General features: G+C 43.7%; 1 protein-coding gene across 1 annotated transcript in view; it reads left to right on the top strand.

The window, feature by feature from the left end:
- LAPTM4B (lysosomal protein transmembrane 4 beta) overlaps window positions 1–23,671 on the top strand; it is a 46,742-nt gene that overhangs the window by 10,433 nt on the left and 12,638 nt on the right. The window contains exons 3-7 of the mRNA XM_009324441.1: window positions 3,355–3,428; window positions 4,076–4,198; window positions 7,395–7,419; window positions 12,528–12,601; window positions 20,324–20,419. Coding sequence (XP_009322716.1) covers window positions 3,355–3,428; window positions 4,076–4,198; window positions 7,395–7,419; window positions 12,528–12,601; window positions 20,324–20,419 — 392 coding nt within the window. The remainder of the gene's footprint in view (window positions 1–3,354; window positions 3,429–4,075; window positions 4,199–7,394; window positions 7,420–12,527; window positions 12,602–20,323; window positions 20,420–23,671) is intronic.

Here is a 23,671-nt window from a genome sequence, read left to right as displayed (position 1 = left end):
CAGGTCCAGAGGAGGGCCACGAAAATGATCAGGGGGATGGAACACCTCTCCTATGAGGAAAGGCTGAGAGAGTTGGGGCTGTTCAGCCTAGAGAAGAGAAGGCTTTGGGGAGACCTTATTGCAGCCTATCAGTACTTCAAGGGGGCTTATAAAAAAGATGGGGGCAAACTTTTCAGCAGGGCCTGTTGAGACAGGACAAGGGGGAATGGCTTTAAACTAAAGGGAGGTAGATATATACTAGCTATAAGGAAGAAATTTTTTATGCTGAGGGTGGTGAAACACTGGCACAGGTTGCCCAGAGAGGTGGTAGATGCCCCATCCCTGGAAACATTCAAGGTCAGGTTGGACGGGGCTCTGAGCAACCTGATCTAGTTGAAGATGTCCCTGCCCACAGCAGGGGGGTTGGACTAGATGACCTTTAGAGGTCCCTTCCAACCCAAACTATTCTATGATTCTATGAAATTACAATGACAGCAGCTTCCCCTTGGATACAGTGAGTAGGTGACTGGGATTAAGAACGGACAAAATAAATACATGAGCAGTGCCTTCAAACTGATGGTTAAATGAAAAATATTGATCCAAGATCCTCTTTTATAGGAGGTTCAATTGAGGTTAGTGGCTACAGACAGCCATTTCCACTTCTCTCCTTTTCTTTCGTTACCCCAATTGTACCTGGCCTATTCAAAATAATTTTGATTTCACAGGACGTATGTAGGCAGCCAGAGTAAAGTACCACACAAATAAGAGTGTCTGAAGAGGCTGCGGTACCTTGTATCAGTATGGGTTTGTTTTGTGGGTGCTTCTTCCTCTTGAGGGCAGAATTCAGATCAGATCTAACAGGCACAGCACAGCCTTACAGCTCCTAAAAAGCTGGAGACTGGTCATGGCAATGCAGCTCAGACACCTACACTGGATGTCCGGAATCTCTGCACAAAGAGGTGAAGGAGGTGCCTCTGAAGAGCAATTTGGCATAAAGACCAATTTGGGATCCACTGAGATGTCGTCCCCTCCTGACTTACAAGCAGGGAGCCCAGCTGCCTCCCGATGGCATTTCCAAGCGCCCACAAGCCGAGCTGCGTAAAGCCACCGGGTAGGAAGCAGTGAGCGCAGGGGTGCAGCTAACCTCAGTGCTGAGTGCTGGTGCCTCTCCTGGGTGAGACCTGCTTATTTTGACAATAAGACAAAGCTTCAAGCATTTGCACTGTGAGTAAGGACATCTGGACTCCAGGCCCTCATCAGACTACAGTGGTTTAAATGTGCTCCTCCAAGTGCCCAGGAAAGGGGCCCCATCCATTAAATTAGGAAGTAGCCTGCAATAGGGCTTATTCTGTTGCATTTGAGTCCCTGTGCAATCACATGGACAAAATCTGGGGGCAACAGTGAGAAAGCAAGTGTCCTGAAACCCAGGACACAGGCAGTGTCCTGGGAAAGGGGAGACCTGGGTTCCTAAATCCTTAATCGTGCTATTGGTAGGCACAGTACCCAAGGAGCCTGTAGCCCAGCGTACATAAGCACTCTCTGGAGACGCTCTCACCAGCCAACGACAATCTCTTCTTGCTCATTTTTCCGCCAGCTTCACAAGTCTCAGGTTCCTCTCTGCTTCAAGGGCCAGTAGAAATCTGGATTAGTGCTGGCAGGAGCTCTGCGCTAATGCAGGTTTGTGTTCCTTCAAGCAGAGAAGGGTCAAGGACTGGGTCCTTTGTCTTTTACATGGATGATCGTACTGGTAGGCTGGAAAAAATGACAGGCAATACTTAGTGTCTGTCCTTCCTCTTCAGCCATGACCCGGGTGAACCTGCACTGCTGCCTGGTGGCTGTAGGTGAGACCTGTCCACAGCTACCAGATCAGGACCTTTCAGGGACTTTGATGCAGGCTCCAGGGCACCTACCTGGAACCTCATTTTGATGCAGCCAGGGAGGTGGAGGGACTGTCCCTTGCTGCGGGATACTCCTCATCATGGGCTGAAGTTAGATGTTGTGGCAACTCTGTAATCAAATGGAGGCATCTTCACACTTTGAATGCCTCCAAAGTCAGGCAGTAATGGGTAGTTGAACAGCCTGAATACCATCATGTATTTGTATGTCTGAAGTCCACCAAATGTCTCATCAAGGCAGGTAGTTTAATTGGACCTGGTGACAGCAATGTGAACAGCAGGTATCTCACAGATATCCACAGAGCTGGGTTCTCTAAAGTCATGTCCTATATACCTCATGTCCTCTCTCCTCTTCGTGCACTGGCTTAGCCTCAGAAAAGTAGTTGCCATATTCAGTTGCACTCCCAAACTCACTATAAGGTTGGGTTTAGAAATACACTTCTGGTATCGTGACTATGGCCTGTAATATCAAGGGAGGTGTACAGGAAAAGACCAAACATATGCAATTTTTTCCCCCAGGATCTCCTTCCAGCTGTTCGTGGCTTAGGAACTTCTTGAATCTAATAAAAAGTTAATTGAAAGCTGAGCAGCAATAGAAGAAAAAGATAGGAGTCCTGTAATTACTCCAATCAAAACCTTAAAGAGTATTTTGCTTCTCTTACTACTTCACCTTTCCTGACAGCTATACATCTTCATTAATAAGCTGTATATCTCTGTAGTATTCTTGGTTGAAATGAAAATTTTCAAGATGTTATTTCTGCTCTAAGATGCCTCTACCTGCCAGTTTGGTTTTAAAAATTCATTTCTGCTTTTCCAAAGTTTTGAGAGATATGTGAGCAATAGTACACAGCAGCTACTAGTGCAAAAACAATCTGTAGTGCAGAAAATCAGACACTTTCTGACTACAGATGTCATCATCACTGACAAAATAGTCTTCTCCATGTGGCTTGGATCATCCCTTTCTTCTGTTACCAGATATTTGACTTTGCTTTTAACGTGATGGTTGCCATCAGCGTACTCGTCTATCCCAGCACAATTCAGGACTACCTCCGCCAACTGGTAAATCACTTGATGTTCACAAGCCTTTGGGGGCTTTGGGGGAAAAAACTGTGCAAGGCGCACAGTTTGTCCTGTATTTCTAGCCAACAGTTTTTTGTTGACTTCCTATGCAGCCCTTGAAAAGTCTGCTCCTGATTTTTCAAAGTCCTTCAGAAAAATTAAATCAGTCATGGCACCTCCACAGCCTCACAGAGGCTGCAGAGGCTTGCACAGTGTAATCACTGTCTGTGCTTCTCATATTTAGGAGGTTTCCCACAAGAGCCAGAGATTTCCTACAGCAATGGCTGAATGAGGCACCTGACCCCATCTCCACCCCACTTCCCACCCTGACCTTTGAGATGCTCTGCATGAGGTAGATGGCAAAATAACTGAACCAAGCTCTGAATTTATCAGTGATCATTTTGATGTGTTTCTCTTCCAGATATGTGCATTGCCACAGCAATTTCTCTTCTTATGATTCTGATCTGTGCAATGGCTACATATGGTGCATATAAGGTAATTCATTATATTTGGCGAAGACATGAATCAAGTGAACTACACAACTCTGTAGAAACAAAATTAAGAAAATTGCTTTCTAACAATTTCTTGTTTAGTTGTTTAGCTGAAAACTGAGAGGAAAAAAAAAAGTCAAAGAGGCAGCAGAACTGATTGCTCAGATCAGCAATATCCCAGGGCCCCGTGCTGTAGGCAGGAAGACTGCCCAGTTGTGTTGACTGTCTGCAGTTTCAAATATGAGTAAGCTCTGGGCAAACTCTGAATTCAGAGAACTAAATCTTGTTCCTACCAAAATTAAGGGAATTTTTTCCCATTCACCTCCCAAGTCTGTGGTTTTTCCCACTATTAATCCTATTACTTAGGGGGGAAAAAAGAGTGTCATGTGGTTTCTAAATGTCCCAGTACAACAAGTTGTGGGACTTACTTACACCACATATATTACTGCAGTTCAGCAGCCAAGCTGGCTTGGTCAACCCTTTTGGCTGAATGTCATATTTCTTTTAGCTGATTTAACAAGTTCTTTTCTCTTATGGCTTCATGAAATGTAATGCATTGTGTCAAATATTGCTTAGATTTTAGTGTAGCAAGACATATATCCTTCTATTTTAACTTGTGGCTGATGAGTTTTTAATTTATTTCCTTTTTAGCAACATGCGGCTTGGATCATCCCTTTCTTCTGTTACCAGATATTTGACTTTGCTCTTAACACGCTGGTTGCCATCAGCGTACTCGTCTATCCCAGCACAATTCAGGACTACCTCCGCCAACTGGTAAATCACTTGATGTTCACAAGCCTTTGGGGGCTTTGGGGGAAAAAACTGTGCAAGGTGCACAGTTTGTCTTGTGTTTCTAGCCAACAGTTTATTGTTGACTTCCTATGCAGCCCTTGAAAAGTCCTCTCAGTCCTTGCTAGTCTGTATTCAACATCCTTGCAAGGTTACATTACTAACTTATTACAATATTTGTGCAGAGCTCTGGAGTTTTGCAATGTTGTGGAAGCTCTCAGCACCACTTCATTTAGAATGAGACACATATTGCAAGACATAGATAATAAGTAATTGCTTTTGGATTCAGGGTTATTGTGCTCATATCCAGCGGCTTATTTTTGGTGCTATTTCAAGGATGTTTTGTTGCTCCTTTTAATTTATTTGGTGGCTTTAACACAGATTTCATTAGGCAGGAGTTTGATTCAATGTACGTTTGTTTTTGCTAGAAAATATTATCAGAATCTGTCTTAGGGACAAGTAGAGGCTGCCTTCTGCCATGGTCTACTTTGGCCAAACATCCATAGCCAGTATTGTGCAAGGTTACAGGATGTGATTGCAACCACCTACAGCAAAGACAAGAGCCCACCACCCTCTGTCTCATTACAGGACTATGTGCCATGTCCAACAATATTCAGGTGGAGCTGCAGAGCTCTGGGGGAAGCTAACGCTGCCGCTGTGTCTGAAAATCTGCCTTGAGAACCTGAATACAGATTAGCTTGGCTGTGAACTTTGTTGTGTGGAGAGAAAACTAGCTAGGGCAGTATAAATTACGGGTAATGAGAAACAGCAGGCAGATAAGTAGCCACACAAATCTGCAGGAAGAGGCAATGCATCAAGCCAGTGGGAGCTGGGATTCATCAGGGGCCTGTTATCCTTCACCTTATTTAACACCCGCCTGCATTCACAGCTGATGCTAGACTGGAAGAAAAGCAGAGGAATAATTCAAAAGGTTCTCAGAGATATGAGTGGAAAAGAGCAAATTACAGCTGTAGCTTGGTGAGTGCTTGAAGCTGCCGCTGGCTGGAGCCCTCCTGCCCTTCCTTCGCCTGCAGTCCCTCGCTTCTGCAGCCGTGTCAGCCCTTCTCTTGTGGCAGCACAAGCATCTGTGTGGCTGCAGGAACGCCCCCCCCACCTTCCCAGGGAATGAGTTGTAATCAGGTTTTACTTAGTCTTGGTCACTGTGTGAGAACGTGAGGGGATGGGATCAGGCTGGGAGCTGCGCACTGAAAAGCCCCTGCTCTTCTACTGAAAACCCCCCCCACCTTCCCAGGGAATGAGTTGTAATCAGGTTTTACTTAGTCTTGGTCACTGTGTGAGAACGTGAGGGGATGGGATCAGGCTGGGAGCTGCGCACCAAAAAGCCCCTGTTCTTCTACTGAAAACCTGGTGCCGCGTCTGGAGCTGGCTCACCAGGAGGGCAAAGAGCAGCTGATTCTCTCAAAATGTCTGCTAAAATGTCACTGTCGTTCCTGCAGATAAAAAAATAATAGGCCCTTCCGTAGCAGAAATACAAGGAGCTGGCCTTGGAAGGTATTGGGAACGGTGCAGCAGAGCATTTTGTGAGCCACGTTGCTGCTCTGGAGCATTAAAACCTCTGGTTGCACATATCTTTGTCTTGCTGTTGTAAATCATTTTCCGGACTGGTAATGAAATGCCGCAAGACTTCAGGAGGGCTAAACTGTCAGAGCTCAAAAGGGCAAGGGGGATTTCCAGGACATTTATAGGCTGATTAGCCTGACATTGCTACCAAGCAGAATAAGAGAAGTGCTGAGATGAGAGTCAATTGATAAAGGTTTAGAAGAGAGGAATATGATTAATGACTGCCAGCACGGTTTCACGGAAAATCAGTCCTGCAGGCAAACTCATTTTCTTTTACGGACAAGATTACTGGCTTCGTCAATAAAGATGGGCAGGGGCATAATAGACTTTTGTAAGACGTGTGACTTCGCAGCGTGATACTCAGAGCAACAATAAAGCACTAGATCGATAAAGGATGTATCGAATGGATTAGGAGAGGTTCGCTGGCAGACTGCAAAGGGCCGTAGTCAAGCCGACCATCTGCCAATGGGTTTCTATTTTGGGTAGAGGAACGTCTCCAGGAATCAGCACTAGGTCTCATGCTTTTCCTGACTTCCATTAATAACCTTGGTACCCAAGAGGCCATTCACAAAGGCTAACGTCAGCCTTGGGAGAGCTTCCCCAGGCTCACTGTCTAGAGGAATCAAGTCCTCTAGCAGAAGGTTGCGAGCAGGAGCCTAATCTAGCTGTTCCATGTTATCCTCTGAAAGACCCTATCCCTGCATTGCCCAAAGTGAGCACATCTCTGCATTTCCCAGGGTCAGTACTTGTGCCTTTTCCCAGCAAAATCACTTCTAATAAAACCTGTCACTGACACAGAGATTAATGAAGAAGTAAATAACACTAAGGACAGAGCCATTAATCAGAGTGAGCTAGACTAACTGAGAACCTGAGTTCAGTCATTAATGTGTGTTACATTGCTAAATGAAAAAAAAAGAAGTAAAAAAATGAGGAATATAAATGAGCATACATTATGGCAACTGTACCTGGGATGCAGTGATCCTGTAAGCATAGTGAGCTGCTTAAGTGCCAAAACAAGAGTCCCCAGGTTTTTTTGCTGTTCCCAAAAACTGCTTATGGGATTTTTGGACAATAATGAATGGTAACGGAGAGGAGACTTCCCTTCTCAGTTGGTGACATAGGTTTCATCTGCCTGTTTCTGGGTGTAAAGAACAATGCTGAAAAGTCAGAAAACATGCAGAAAAGTTCCTCTGAAAACTATATAAAAGCTGGATACATTGTAGTATGATGAGAGACAATCAGCTTTTCCTGCTTCATTTACCAAGAAAGGAGACCAAGAGGTGATGCCGTTAGTTTTCATATGCAGAATAATGAGGTATTAAAATGCTGTTAAATTAGATGAGAGGCGTAATGATAATGAGTAGCTAAAAGCTAGTCCAAGTTAAGTTCATTTAGAAACAAGGAGTCATTTCTATTTTATCATTCACAATGGAGATTAGTGATTGGCAAAACCTACCAAGAGCTGTGGTGAATTTTGTACAGTTAATGTCACCTGTTCAACAAAGTTTTGAAGCTGTTTTGAAGCTGTTCTGCATCAGCTTTGAAGCTGTTCGTGCCTCCTGTGTCTCAGCTGTGGTCCCAAGCACAAGTGGCTCAGCAGGGTCCCTCAGACCCTTACCAGGAAGGTTGGCAAAAGGATGTCACATTTGGTTCAGAGCAAATACAGTCTCTCTGAGTGGGCAAAAGCAAAAGAAAAGTGGACATCACATCCACTGCTATCAGATACTCAGACACACAATGAAATGAAACTGGAAACAAGCTTTTCAAATTTTTAGCAACAACACCATCAATGCAGTGCTAGCGCCCAAATATTGTTAAACAGGCTTGTACCCATGGACTTGTTTCCCTGCCTTTTAATAATCCTCATGGCAGATAGGTTTGTCATCTCAAACACTACGTTTAGAACAAGACTGCAGCTAACACCCTTGTCCCCGTAGGTGAGACCTGAGTCATGCCGGTTGGGTGTGATCCCTCCTGACAATTTATAAATAAGCCCTAGAGTCATCTTGCCCTCACCCCCTTTGCAGAGGTCTGCCAAGGTAGGCAGAAAGCAAGGAAGGGGATTGTGTTTCTTCCTGGCATTCTTACAGATTTTGTTCCTCTAAACCTGCTTTGAATTTAGGGAATGATATTTTAGGGAGCGTAGCTCCATAAGGGAAATGAAAAATCCCAATTGTTCTTCAAATCTGTTATTGACTATCTGGAAGAAGGTATGCATTAGGTAATGGAATATGTTTGGCAGTCTCAGAAGAACAGTTTTTTCTTGCTCTAAGGTCAAAACCCCATGTTTTTAACCATTTCTACTTCCCTGCACTAGTATCTGGAATTAAGTTATCTATTCACTTTGGTGCACATCTGCCAGATTTCAGTCTGTCAGTGATGAGTTGCAAGCTACTGTGAAACCGTCCATGTACTTTTAGCAAGATGATAAATGAGTAGGCAGAGCCCTAGCTGAAAATGTTGCAATTGTAAAATACAGAACATCATTGTGTTCACAGGGTATTTGGTACTGCCAGCCTCTATTGGCTGCTTCTTTCAGAGGCGCAAGTGTCTTTGGAAACTTTTTGTTGCCTTTTAATACCCAGTTGCATACAGGTGTGCCACGTAACGCCCATAAATTGCTAGAGCATCTCAGCATGAAGGGTCATGTAAAATAAGTAGATGTTACAAATCTAGTATGTGAAATGTTGTATGGTGATCACATGTGATAAAACTTTCTAAGGGTTATGTGGGACATCTTGGTCATTATCACTGTCACTAGAAAAACAAAAACCTTCACATACAGTAAATCCAGCATGTGTAAAATAAAAATCATTTTGGTTCTTGGAGCAGTAGTGGTCTAAAGTAGTTTGACCTAAAGCACATTTCTTTTCTTTAGCCCCACTAAATCTTTGATATATGGGCTTTCTAAAGCCTTCAAATTAAACACTTCATCTTCTGTCATCTGATAACTGTATACAAAATGAATTGAAGCAGAGGTGCGGAACCGGCTAGTCTGCACCTGAGTTATGCAAACTTGTTTTTTATTAAAGTACAGGACTATTACAGTTCATCTAAAGAAAATTTCAAAGTATATTAAATAGCTTTACTATGGGACTACCTGCAATGCTGCTGTCTAACAATTCAGGTGGTATCAGTCATGCTTTTGAATCCTAGGGGAAACGTCTAGAGAACGTAAAAGAGATTAAACCTGAAGAAATTTTTCCTATAAACTATGGCTTAAAAAAGAAATATCCTTTCTCACATTTTTGATGCCATTTTATAATTCCAAAGAAGAAGTACTGCTAACTTCACAGCAGAGCTTTAAAAATTCTACAGACACATTACTGTCTTCTTTCAATTTTGTAAGGTTCTGATACTCAAAGGATGGTAACTGTTGAATGAGAATCCACACCATCTTATAAAGTGGAATTTTTGTGGTCTGGGGGAAGGAAAATGTGAAAGGTTATGCAAGCAGGCTGAGGGAATGAGAAAGGGCTTCAGCCTTGGACTTTTTATTCTTCTTGTGCATTTGTACAATATCGATGCAATACAAATACACTTTCCATGCAAGTTTTAGATTCTTTTTAAGCATCTAATAGAGCTTTGCCATGTATAAGCAGTAAATTTTTTTTTAATTGAAAGTTTACCACGTATATTATTATGCACGAAGCCCTCTCCATGTCCATGACAAGGTTATAAAAGACACTTTAATTATGATTTTAGCATGCCGATGCCAGACCACTACAACTACCTCTTGTTTGTATAGAAAATTTCATCATGTCCTGCTGCAAAATCACTCCTGTATTTCCAGTGACAGGCTTGTTTTTTCCCACCCAGCCATATTTCAGTCTCAGCTTCGTCAAACCTTGCACAACATTTGACACTGAGCTTTTCCCAGAAGTTGCAGCACTGAGCCCGGTGCCCGGGGCCTTCCCAGCAGAAGGATTTCAACTACTGATCTCCCCGCAGGAGAGCAAACCCCTAGCACAGGAGCAGAATTTCTCTTCCCACCTCATACACCCACATCAGTGTTTAAACTTATCACTGCAGTTGGTGGAGGGCAATGGATCTTTGATTCATCTGAACCACTGTTGGTACCCATTTTCCGTGGGAGTGAATGAGATTTTGTGGGTGGCTGCTGCCGTGGGAGGATCCCAAGGGCCTCCTGATGGCACCAGCTCCATGATGGTGCCTGCACCAGGCGAGCCTGGAGCCAGCCAAGATGCTTCCCGTCATCTTTCCTGCTTCTTTGCCAAAAGCTGCAGGTTTTATAAATTGCTTTTCCTACTGCACTGAAGAGGTTTGTAGTTATGAGTCCAGATTAGGCAGCTCTTAGGCCAGCCTGGGCAAGCCAGCGTTAAACGTCTTCTGGTCAGCAGGTGCCACCAGCCCAGTTAGCAAAGGGAGTTTCTTCCACACTGACTCACTGCTCCTGGGCTCTTCATCGTAGCCCCAAAAGCTTTTTCTCCCATGCAGCAAGCTGGGAAGCCCCAGGAGGGGCCTGCTTTGGTTTTCATGCTCTGCACCAAGATGTCCTGGGCATCTGTGGGTGGGGTGACCGCTGCATGGGTGCAGCACCCACCACCTCTCTGGGGTTTGCTTGCACCTTACATCTCTTCAGGACAGAGACCCAGAAATATGAGCGCAAAGGGGACAAACCGCAGCATTTGCTCATCACGTGCTCTCCTGGCTTGCTGTTTTCAGTGCTGAATTACCGTCCTTTCACCTGAAACACTGCTGATGTAAGGGAGGGCCCAGCGCTGCTCTGCAGCACATGCTGGACATTGGGCGCCCAGTGCTGCTCTGCAGCACAAGCCCAGACTTGGCCAGGGCTCATGGCTCCAGCAGATGTTCCTGCTCTTCAAGGTAGTGGGACCTTTCTTGGTAATTTTCCCGCCCTCCTCTTGCCCCCGTGCAAATCCCAGTTGAGCTGACCTCTGGAAACAGGCCATTAGGTTATGGCCGAGACCCCAGCATGCAGTCATCCAGTCTTTGACCAGTGACAGCTCCCCAAAAACCAGAGTGTAGGAGGACCAAAGCCTCACTAGGAGTTTTTTATTACATTCACGAACTAGTTTGACTAGTTTTTTAATGGTAGATCAGTGCTAAAAAAATTGTTTTGGGGCAGTTTTACTGTAACTGTCCTTAACTAACTGGACTTTCTAACCACGTGCATGGCCTACCTCCTGCAAGCAGGAGGCTGTGGCATTAATACTTAAATTTTCTGCATATAAGGTTTATGTTTATTTTTCAGTGCATCTTTTCTTGGTATATACTCTTGCTTGCTTGGTCTCTGGGTGACTGCATCCGCTACCTTTAGTGATAACCTTCTATGGAAAAAAAAAAAAGAAGGAGCAACTTATTGAATTACGGCAAGCTAGTTCCCTACAAAGCTGTACCTCAACAAAGAAGATAACGTGATAAAAACTTCAGCCATGAAATTCAGTACAGGAACAGAAACATTGCTGTCAAGAAGCGGAAAATGTGCTTATGTAACATTTATCTGCAAACGGTTACAGCTGCTGTTGATGTTAACCACTCTGAACAGTTCATGGAAGCGCTAATAAAGAGCTATTCTCACTAGCAGCTGTCCAAAAAAAAGGAGACTTTCCTGATGCAGTGGGCTGAGTTCCGGTATAAGGTGTATTAAGGGGTTACTCTGGATTGACACCATCATCACCAAGAATATAGTTAGTTGTCCTGACAAAGATGCAGAGCTGGCCTGGTTAAGTAATTAGACCGGTAAGGAAAAAGGGGGTTATGTGTGGAAGGAGCTAATGCATTCAGTTATAATGAGCTATTGTTGCAGCGGCGCTATCTTTTGTGGAGAACATCTCTGTCTGTGAGCAATGGTTTACTCTAGCTGAAACAGGAACTTGTGCCTTGCAATATTTCAAAACTATTTGGAACATTCATTTTAAAGGGTGTGCTTTGTTGAAGCAATAACAAATATAGTAAAACATTTTTAGAGGTTGTTTTTCAGCCAGTGAACCTGAAGTGTTTCACACTAGAGCCTACGCTAAGTAGGAAGATTAATTTTGTCACCTCCATTTCATGTATGAGATAACAGCAGGACCCGGAGCACATTTCAATTTGAAATCGTGACACTGCCCTCCTGTAGGACCCATGCTTCCACGGGGCATGCACTTAGCAGCACTAACAAGTGCTCCTGGAAAAGTCGTCCAAATTTAGCCAAAATAAGATGGAGCAGAATAGACCCATGCAATAAATAGACCATGCAATAAATAGACTTTTGATCAAATATTTAGATGAAAGGACCAGGTGCTGTCCAGCTTTTCCTGCTTTGACTTTCTGGAAGGAGCTGCCACTGGTCTTTGGCAACCAGTGCCAGTATAAGATAATGATTAGTTAATAAGTACAGGACTTGCCTGCCATTGCCCAAGATGGCAGATTTCCTGCTGCAAAGCTCCCAGAGAGATGTCCTTTGCTAGTTTGTGTCAGATACAAAACCCGTGTGCACAGAGGAAAAGACAGCCCACACCACAAAGCAAAACGCAAACCCCTCAGCCCTCCGGTGAACGTTTGGCAGCTGGGTCCTTGCAATGCCTGTTCCAGCCAAACTTACTGAAACTGGTCATTGGTGTAGAGAGCTCCCGATTTAGTAGATCACAGCAAGCTTTGTAAGCTGTTAATTATAGAGTGCACTAATTGGATGGCTCTTAAATGACTCGTGAGATTAACTTAGTGTTCTGCTTATTTTTTTTTTTTACCAATCTTCCCTACAAGTAAGAGATTATGTCTGTGAACCCTACGTGTCTGGTTGTGATTATTCTCCTTTTCATAAGTATCATTTTGGCTTTTAAGGTAAGTGCATTACTGTGTATAAAGTCTACTGGTAATGGGTGGAATGTGCCTTGCTGGGAGGCCTGGCTTTAGAATAGATCTAGGGAACTACAGACCAGGCAGCCTGACAGCTGTACGAAGCAAAGTGATAGACATTATGGAAAAAAAACAGAAGATCTCATAGACAAACACATGAATGTATAGGCCACAATGGGGAAGCATGATGCTTGTAGGGGGAGCTCATGACACATAAAACCTTTGAAGGAGTGGGTCATCCAGTAGACAAGGAAGAGCTTGTTGATACAGACTTCTTGGTTTTTCAAAAGGTGTTTGGCAGAGCCTCTCACCTTTAGGCTTTAAAAAACACCCTAAGATGTGTAGGGACAAGAGGAAAGGTCATCTCACAGACTATAGCTAGGAAATAGAGAATAAGGATAAATTATCAGTCTTTACAACAGTGAGACCATGCTGTTCAGTACATTCATAAAAGATCTGGGAAGGGGAAGGAAATCTAACAACAACATTTTTTTGCAGTGTCATTCAAAATAGGGAAAACAATCGGCCAAGAAAGCTTTGCAGAAGGATCTCACGGCACTGAGCAATGAAATGGCAGAGAAACTCAGTGGTGATAAATTCTAAGTGGTGGGCACAGAGGAAGCACAATCTTGTTTCACAGACACTGCAGTGGACTCTGAACCAAGCATGACCACCTGAAAAAGGGATCTTGTAGCTGTGATAGATAGATAGATAGATAGACAGACAGACAGACAGACAGACCTGTAAAAATATGAGCTTACTGCTCAGTTCTGGTCAAACAAGTAGATCAAATGCTAAGAATATTAAGAAAGGAATAGAAAAACCAGAAATCTAAAGATTTCTTTGCCAGTTTTGATGCCTACCACCTCTGGAAGCATGCATTCACTTCTGGTGCCCTATCTCAAAAAGGATGTTGTAGAGCAGGTAAATAGATCCAAACAATCCCTCATGGGAGGGACAACGTAAAGGACTGTCACACCAGGCAGCAAAAGGGCACAGGGAGTGATGATTTATTTGCTGTTATGCAAACCTCGCGGGTGAGAGGGCTGGAGGTGGCAGGTACCAGACGAAGGGGAGATGTAGCATCGCCCAGTGCAGCCGGAAAGGGCTCATGTGAAACCCGTGCACCCAGGTGTGTGGTCCAGCAAGGTCAGCCCCCACCTGCTGTGTGGGGCAGAAGTCCAAAAGGAGCTCAGAATAAGATCAGACAAATCAATGTGTGAAAAACAACCACCTATGGCTCAGCTGGTCCCCTGAGCCTTGGACCTCTTGGAAAGTATGCCAGTATGTTTGCCCTCTTCTTGCACCCTTCTGCAAGTTTCTCACAGTGCAGTGCTGCCGTTCTTATATTTCTCATGTTGGGTTTTATTTCAGAATAGTTCTTGCTCTTTCTCTGCAAAGCAATTACACATTAGATTAGAGAAGTCCCAAAGAGCCACAGTGACACCAGGGACGTTGCTTCCAGACAACACATTTGACAACATGAATAGGGAAAGTTATTGTGACAAAAGAGGTAGATTAGATTATTGAAGCTACTTCAAAAATGAAAAAAAACCCCAAATAGGGTATTTTAATGTGCTGTTGGAAGTGATATTCACTTTTTTTCTGTGATTTAGAAATACAATTTAGCCTTCTGGCTTTATATGTTCACAGCCGTACAGTTGATTTTGTTTGCACCTTTAAGAAATATGTATGAATGTAATAAATACATAGATTTGTCAGGTGTCACAAGGGATGTGCTCTTTAAATTTCTCAGATGCAAGCACTAGCTCGTTTTTACCCCAGGTGCGTCTGGTATTTCATTGACCAAGTATGGCAAGGAAGTCTCAAGCTTATAAAAAAAATGCAACTAAAATTGGAATGGCAAAAATACTTACAATAGAAAAAAGAAACCTAAGAAATTAATAGTGCAAAAGATTCATTTTGATTTAAAGTGGCTAACACATGTTTTTTCCAAGAGTATATGTGGCTCTCATAATGCTCATTCTAGCAACATTTTATTGTGCAAATGAGTCACAAAAGGTATGACTCACACAGAAACACATGCTAAATTCCAGTTAGCATTTTCATTTTAATTTCTTGTGTTTCCAGAAGAGCTGCTATGCAGATTTATGGAATCTGCTCCATGAAAAGAAAGCTGGACACTATCAGATGCCTCACACTTTATCACTGATAGACTTAACAGATGGTACCACGTTTATATACTGAAACTGAAAAGGTACTGTGCATAAAAATATGCCTGAGCTCCTTTTCCCTCTGGAATTCAGCTAGAAACAGGGAGAGAAACCAAAACATTGTAACCTAGGAAAAGCTACAGTAGGAAAAGCTGCATTCAGCTGGTGGGAAATATGAAACAGAATCACATAATTCCTCAGAAACATTTGGCATCATGACACTTTTGTTTTGGGTGAAGCTACCTGCAAGAGAAAACACAGAAAAACACAGCAGAAATCAAGATATAGCAGATGGTGGGTTTGTGCTTTGCAGTCATAGGATTGTGAAAAGGGAAGGGGGACAAGAGAGGGTAGTAAGAAAGCGAGCCAACTAACCACAGACAAGCACTTGTCTTTTTAGTCCTTAGGATTTACTTGGATCTGAAGCAGCTAATGGATATTTCAGGTGGTTTCACGCAGAATCTTTTTCAGAGTAGACCAAAATGTGTTATTCCATTACTGTGTTTGTCTAGAAACTGAACCAGAGTTACATACCATGAAACATAGACATTTCCTATCTGGCTGAGGAAGGACATCCAGCAGCACAAATGTGTTTATATACATGTACACAGGACTTCAAATGGCATATAGCCAACACAGTGGCTTTCGAATCGCGCCCTCCTCTGCAGCTGGTTTGGGGAACAGGGCCTTGGTTTCCTCAGGCCAGCCCCAGCTGCTGAGACAGAACAGTTGAGGCTTCAACCTCCCCCTCCTCACCTTGGGCGAAGCCCCCCAGGCCCAAATGAGCTAGGCTCAGGTGAGCTCAAACACAACCAGAACAAACCTTTCCCCCAGGCTGCCCTGAGCAGTCTGCAGCTGCAGAGTATGGCCTCCTCTTCTTTTTTGGCCTTTCTTTTTCTGGAAAGGAGGTAGGAAAAGGTGGGGCAGTGAGACAGGCTGGTCTTCAGCAAATTGAATATTAACCCTGGTCTCCATAATATGCCTATAACCTGCGTATGCAAGGTGTCGAGCCTGGAGATGAGAGCACTCTGCATGTCCTGGTGTCCTCAGCAGATGGGAAAGGGTGATACAGAACGAAGTTCTGTGCTCACCCCGAGAGATCTCGTGTCTCAGCCCAAGCGATGCCTCCTGGCAGGGGGAACCCTGACCTGCAGCACATCGCAATGGTGTCTGCTACCTTCCTGCAGGGGCGATGGAGCAGCAGTTGGGACCATGAACACAGCCCCGACAGCCAAGCTCTGATCCCGACTCCCAGGAATGGCCAACACAGAGCCACGAGGTTGCCATCTGTTCCACGAAAGCCTGGGACAGGTCCCAGCACTGGCCTTGCTGGTGGCAGGGCATTTATAGGAGAAGCATGTCTAAAGCAGGGGTCATTTGCTTTAAATTGCACACCCCAGTATGTGTGACTGTGAGCCAACAGATGATGTTCTGGCCCGTATAAGGTGCCATTTAAAGTGCTGCAGGCCAGTGGTTTGGTTTGACATCATTAATTCTTTTCAATCACAGCATTTCTTTGCAGTTATAAGGAGTGGTTCTTGTACAGCCTTTTTATACTCACAAGATACACATTCTAGTGTGCTGAGAAGACGGATTTAATTGCAGATTGCATCAGCACAGCAACCCATTGTTTCTCCTTCTGCAGTACCAACATGTGAAATACATATGGCCAACTGGTCTGCCATTAGCATCCCTCTGAAATCTTCATATAAATTTCAGTTTGTGTAGAAAACTTTATCTCATTTTCACCAGTTACTGAAGACCAGCCCAGCTCTGTCAATAGAAAATTCAAAGCAGCTAGAGAATAAAACGGGACTCGGTGCAGACAGCTCCTAACCCGTGGGTGCTCTGTTGTGTCTGCGGCGTTCACCCTGCGCTTGCTGCCAGCAAGGGAGCTGCCCAGAGGGCTGCTGTGACCCAGATCGGCACAGACTTTTCCTTGCTGCGTTACAAGAAACGGCAGGATACAGCAACCTCTAATTTCCACAAAGATGCTGGTCAGTCAGCTGGTCGGGCACGTGTCTGATGAGCAGAAGTCGTGCAGTACGTTACTGTTGTTATGCAGCTTAACAAGTGCACATGCAATAACAACAGCGAGAGGCAGGGTTATGAAGATTTGTGGGTTTCAGTTCCTTAGGGGCTCAAGTCATTTCCCACCATTAAAAGGGGAAGACTGAAAGCTGGTAGAAGTAGGCACGGTGCCTGTTTCCACACTCGGCCCTTCTTGCACACCCATCCTTTCACATGGTGGCTATTGGGGCTGCCCCCCCCAAAAGGTGTCTGTCAGCAGCCTCTGCTGTGGTATGTGTGAATACCACTAAGGGTGGATTAGGCTGAAGTGACTTAATGCCTTTTACGTAGGGCCTATTCCAAATGTGAACATTGGTATCCTGAGAGAAAAATCGATATATTTATATACTGTGTGTCCAGCCACACATTTTAAAGCAGTATTTGGAACCTCAGCCAAGTTTTTCAGGAAAAAAATTGGTAACTGAATCAGCAATCCCATTTAACGGTGCAGCAGCAGCAGTAGAAAACAATGATTAGGAACAAGTTTAAAGAAGCTGTTACAGGTTGAGGAAAATGAGTTTCCATGACTCACAATTAGCAGGCCAGCAGCACATGTCCACAGCACTTGGACAAGGACATGCCCCGAGCTGCCGCCACTCTCAACCATATGTGGGTCAGTGTCTCGGGGCCAATTACTTGGTGTGTGCTGGCTGATGACCTCTTTAATTCAAGGGCTGGAATGGACCTCACCCACTGAGAAACAGCCTGTGTATGCAGGAGCAGGGCTGATTAGAGCTAGGGCTCAGAGCTGGAAGAGCTGTAGGGGTTCATTGTGGGGTTAAATGTGGCTTATTCACCACATGTAATGGAATGAGAGCATTCAAAAAAAAATCTCCCACTAGCTTCTCCCAGATAAGACTCTATTATCTGAAACGGGGCTTCCCTCAGTTTGGATTTTGGCTGAAGGAGTATATAGAAATTGGTTTGCAAATAGTTATGCTTAATGTAAAGGGTTTTGTATAAAGATGGGCTATGTCCCCACAGAAGTGTACTGTATTCAGTCTCTGTTCTGTACTAGCTCTTATGCCTTTCTCAGCACACAGTATCTGAGCACTGAAAGCTACTAAACTATTTATTACTATTTATAATTAACAATGGCATTTTATTTAATTCTGGAAAAGATGCAGTTCTCCATGTATGTGCCTTTACTCCACTTGTTTCAGTAGCCTGGGGCAGGTTTGCATAGCCCACAGCTTGGGCTGTAGAGCCAGTCCAACCTTCCCTTGGGACTCAGCTCACTCCAGAAGCCTTTTGCTCTCCCCATTTGATAGTTGAAAGTATTGTCAAAGTCTGCAACACCTCTGAGTCATCCAGGGTCTGTAAGATGCCGTAAAGAAGAGAAAGCAAACTTACTGGATTTCAGCCAACTCAGCCCCCGTGGAAAAAAACTCTTCCTGATCTGCAAGCGAGCCATCAGTGAGTCATGTGGCATCCTGAAAAACACAGCTCGTGTGACAGCTCTGGAGAGGGAGGAAGTACAGGGCAGCTCAAAAGGATAAGAGGCTTTTGGAAGGTCATCAGTGCAAGTGAGTCACAAAAATATGACTCACTCAGAGTGAGACGCACATGCAAATCCAATCAGGGCTGGCAGTTTAATTTGCACGCGCTAGGTTTGTGAAAGAACTGCTATGCAGAACCTACTAAGTAAAAATATAAGTTGGGCACTATCAAAACACATTGTTCTCCTCATCACTGTTGTGTGTGACTATGTGGGAAGCAGAAAGCTCCAGAGGGAACTGCTTAGTCCCACCAGCCTTGTCCCTGGCATGCTGAAGATCTGATTTCTGCTCCTCCACATGTGTCACTGCCTCCTGTCTTCCTTCCAGTCACTTTGCTCATAGCTGCTGGCCAGACTGGAATCTCTCCTGCTGGTGAAGGAGATGATGGATGTGAGCACTTTGCCCAACCAGTTAAAAAAAAAGTGGAGACAACTAGTTGTTTGCCAGGCAGTGGCCCTACCCAGAGCCGAGTGAGCTCCAATAAAAAAACTAGTGAAGTTTATGATCCTGTGGTAGGATTATTGCTGCAATAACAGGTTTTTTGCTTTACACTGAAAAAAAAAGAAGTATATGTAATAACGGTTAAAAGGTCAGAAATAATTTCAGATTTCAATAAAAACTTTTACACTGGCAATTTTCTCTAGTCAGGCAAGAATAGGAATACCCCCAGACCATTCCAGTCATATGGAATACATCGATTTAATGTTAGATTAAGTGAAACAGAGTATTGAAACAATGCAGGTGATATATAGGATCACCACATAGTCATCGGCCAGGCTTCCACTCACAAGACAAGGAAGGTTTCCTGTAATTTGCTTGATGATTCTTCAGTCCCCAGCATGCTTGTGCTCTTTTTACCGGGGTTTGCTTCCACTTTCTAATACTACTAACCCCCAGTTGACGATATTTAAACATCCTTATCATCGAGGAATCCAAAACTGGTTTCTGTTTACTTTTTGCTGCTCTCCCTGAGGCATTCTGCATCTGCAGCACCTTCCCTTTTTTTGTCACAGTCTAACTTGTACCTTCATTTTATGTTGTAAAACTCACCCCTGCTGGTACGCAGTATCCCATGCACAGTAACGAGGTGTCTGACTGAACTCATATCTCTCTGTATTTCTAGAGAGATGTAAGAAAGAAAGCCAGCATATGTGACCTGCTCATTAGGGTAAAATGGAGGTTATATACACAAAATGATGTTACTTTAGCTATATTCAGGCCCAAAGAAACTGTTTCTTTTCAAAACAACTAGTCTACATTAAGCATGCTGTAATATTAAAAATCTGGAATACTAAACTTCATTCAGATAGGTCTAGATTGCAGTATCTCTGCCTGGATGGAGTAGCTCATAGTGCAACACAAGTATCCATAATCACAGAACCATATAATCACAGAATGGTTTGGGTTGGAAGGGACCTTTAAAGGTCATCTAGTCCAACCCCCTGCTGTGGGCAGGGACACCTTTCACTAGACCAGGTTGCCCAAAGCCCCGTCCAGCCTGACCTTGAACACTTCCAGGGATGGGGCATCCACAATGTCTCTGGGCAACCTGTGCCAGTGTCTCACCACCCTCATTATAAAAAGTTTCTTCCTTACGTCCAATCTAAATCTACCCTCTTTCAGTTTAAAACCATTGCCCCTTGTCCTGTCACTACAGGCCTTGGTAAAAAGTCTCTCTCCATCTTTCTTATAAGCCCCTTTTATATATTGAAAGGCCACAATAAAGTCTCCTCGGAGCCTTCTCTTCTCAAGACTGAACAACCCCAACTCTATCAGTATGAGGAATGGTGTTGGATTACTCACAGAGCGCCTATGCATACTTACAGTCACTGCAACCAGCAAAGTGACTGTCCCGTGCTTCTATCAGGCTCATATTCTTATTTATATAAGAATAGAAATGCTCTAACAAGAAAATGTATATGGTTTATTTTCTGCACAGAATAATAAATCCCTTTTCTTTGCAGGGTTACTTGATAAGCTGTGTGTGGAACTGTTACAGATACATTAATGGCAGAAACAACTCGGATGTGTTGGTGTACATTACCACCAATGACACTGCGGTAAGGACCTTAGATCACAAACATTTGTCTAATAATATGCATTTAATAGCTTTATTTTATATTAATTTCTGACTCCTTATTTAACCATCTTAATTCCTTTGAGAGTCCTCTTCTGTTGGTTATGTTTAGACTTGAGATTCAACAGGCTGGTGTGCTATGGTTAAAAAATCACATCTATTGCTAAAATACTGGTTTTATTTCATGCATATAGTCTGTTAAAGAACCTGTGTTAAGCATAAGCTACACCTTACCTTGTGGCCCCAGGAATGGCCCCCAGTTCTGAGCTCTCCAGCTGTGTGATGATCTGGACAGCAGGGCAACTGATTAGGACCCAGGGATGCCATGGCCTACACCTGCTGTGAAATGTGGATTTAGCTATAGAAACTGTGATTTAGGACACTCAGCATCTGGTGCAGTGCTTTACACACTCACAGAGAGGAGCTAAAAGGCAACAAAAGTTCAGTGATTCATCTCCCAGAGCATGACGGGTTTTGTATAGTAAGGAGACAGAATGAAACAAAGATCGACATGAAAGAAATGAATAAACAGATTTTAACCTCAAAGCATGGAAAGTGTCAGTTCACTTTATAGTGGTTTAGTGCTGACATGTATACATGCAGGGCACGACTGCTAAGCAATGTCTTGCTTGTTGCAGAAGGCACTGAAGGAGTACAAGAAGAAAGAGTCCCTGGAAAGAGCTAGTTCTGTTTGCAGCAGTATCTCCGTGGAGCTGCTTGGTTCCACCCAAACTACACACTGAGGGCGCTGTGCCAAATCAGTCCCTGGGGTGACTCCGCTGTCTTATAATGAGGGTCTTTACATCATTTACATAGCAGAATGAGAGCAGCATGAACTTCGTCCTTTGGATCATCTGGGTAAAATTTCAGGATTGCCTTCCTCAGGTTTTCCTAATCATGGGTGGTCTCCACATGCTGAGGTATTAGACTATCAGCTTTAAACCATTGGAATGAGTGATTCCTGTGCAGCCGCAAGGGCTTAGAAAACTGTTACTACTTTTACATGAAAGTTGTAAGTCTTGCATAGTTATTTGTCTTCAGTACCTGGAGCTTTAAGAAAAGCATAAGAAGTTTTACAGATTATTATCAGAGCTGGCAACCAGGACATTTAATTATAAAAATATGGGTTTATTGAAAGCTAAGAAGTATTACTACTTTCTTTACTGGAATCTACTTCGAGTAAAACCAGGAGTTTTATGTGAAATAATTTTGATGATAACTCTTTTGTTCAGCCTGTGGGTAGCTGTAACTCAGCTTCAAGCATTGCTAACTGCAACCCACAGAACTGGCAGGCTCGGTGGTGGGAGAGTGTCAGCTGGATTATCTGGGAAACTAAACTTACCAAGGCTTTTTAGAAGCTACATTAAAACACCTGCTCCACTGCTGCCTTTACACAGCAAAAGACTTTGGTTTTCAGAGATGCCTGGTTACCAAAATTCCCCTCGTACTTTTGTATTTAGTAATTACCAACGTGCTCTGAGCTGCCTCCTCATCTTTAAAGCATTTGTAAGTGTTTCTGTGAGGAAAGGAAGCCCTTTTATCCCATTTACAGATGACATATTCTTGCACTGAGAGTTTAATTTAACTTTGCTTATCTTGATCCTACAAGACAGCTACGGCAGAGGCAGGTTTCGAGAAAGGCTGTGCATTCCTAGCTAGTGCCCTGACCATTGGACTCTTCTTCTTTCCTCAATATTTACACTTATGGTCAGAACCTCTTGCTTTCAGGTCTGATGCATTTGCTGTTCATTCTTTCTAAGTAAGTTCAATGAGGTGACATTAGATCAGGTCCTATAGAAAGAGCTGTTTGGGAATTTATCAGCTAACCAAAAAATTCACCCAAAATTCTGGTTCAGGAGTATAGAAAGGCTCAGGAGCAATGCTGCTGGGGAAGAGTTTCTCAGGCTCAGCCAGAGAGGCAGGAGGAGAGAGAGTCACTAACAGCCTGGGTTTTGAATTATTTATTTGGGGTGGAGGCAAGCTTCATTCAAACCCATGTCTGACTGCTTCTCTCCAGTCAAAGCCATGAGAACAACTTAAGTGTGAACTGATCGGGGGGGGGGAAATTCCCAGCACAGAAATTTCCAGTTAGTTCCCCCTGATCAAACTGGTTCTTATAAATAATGCTCAAAGATCTGAACTGTAACTAACTTGATAGTTACAGTTATCGGCTACCAGATAATCTGATTTTTGTCACTCAGTGTAAGTGGTTTAAGCCATCCTTTTTGCAAGCGTGCCATCTGGAACAAACGGATGTCCTCCCCGCTGCAGGCGGGGCATGGGATATTCCTTCTGCCCCTGTTGGGGGAGGGGTCCTCCTTCTGTGGCCCTTGATTGAAGTTTGACACCACATGAACGTGGTGGTCGTGGCAGTCCATGAACAGACTGTGTTATGGGGTGGGGGGACCAGCTGGTTCTGGGCAGTGGAATGGCCTGGACCCCAGCTGGTGGGAAGACGTGACCCTCTTATGCTCCAGGGGCTGATAACACCGGGACCTGGGGATCCAGCTGTGTACCTTAGTTACAGCAGAGTCACTTGGGGATATGGTATTATCTCCCCCCTCTAAGTGTGTTTCCAATACTTCTCTCCCCTCAGTTTCTGGAGGTATCTGTTGGAGATTTTGGCATGGCAGTAAGGTAGCTTCCCCGCAATGAACCATAGTAACCTGAAGATTATTTTTACCACTTTTCCAATCTGGGATTGCTTTTTCCTGCCAACTGCTCAAGCACACCATGGATGAAGATTAATTTTCTACACTAATTTAAACTGTGACAGCAGTACCATGGAAATGTTCTTCCAATTTGGAAAAATTGCCAGCATACGAGCGCAGCAGATAGATAGCCCAAAGTTAGACATTTTGTTCTCCGGAGCAGGAACAGCTCCTTTGTGCTCTTGGACAGCCAGGGGACTTCATTTTGTTTATTTTTAACTCTCACTGAAGCCAATCAATGAAAGTTTCATCTCCGGTCATGCTGCCAGTGGGGATAAAATATAAAGCCATAAATCTCTCTTCAAAGTGGGATTTAGATCCTTACGTACTTTATAAAATCACTCCAGTGGATCCTATCTGACATATGTTTATCCACAACAGTTAATAAGTTACTTGTTTTTTCAATGCAGACGCATTCCTTCTGTGGACATGGTATCAACTAAGTAGCCTGTAATTAATCTGTCAACACTTTTTTTTGCTCTCCCTTTCTCAAAGCAATAGGAGACCTATTTGAGAAGTGCAGA

The sequence above is a fragment of the Pygoscelis adeliae genome, unplaced genomic scaffold (assembly GCF_000699105.1).
Source record: "Pygoscelis adeliae isolate BGI_AS28 unplaced genomic scaffold, ASM69910v1 Scaffold145, whole genome shotgun sequence".
NCBI lineage: Eukaryota > Metazoa > Chordata > Aves > Sphenisciformes > Spheniscidae > Pygoscelis > Pygoscelis adeliae.
This window is presented reverse-complemented; position numbering and strand designations above follow the sequence as displayed.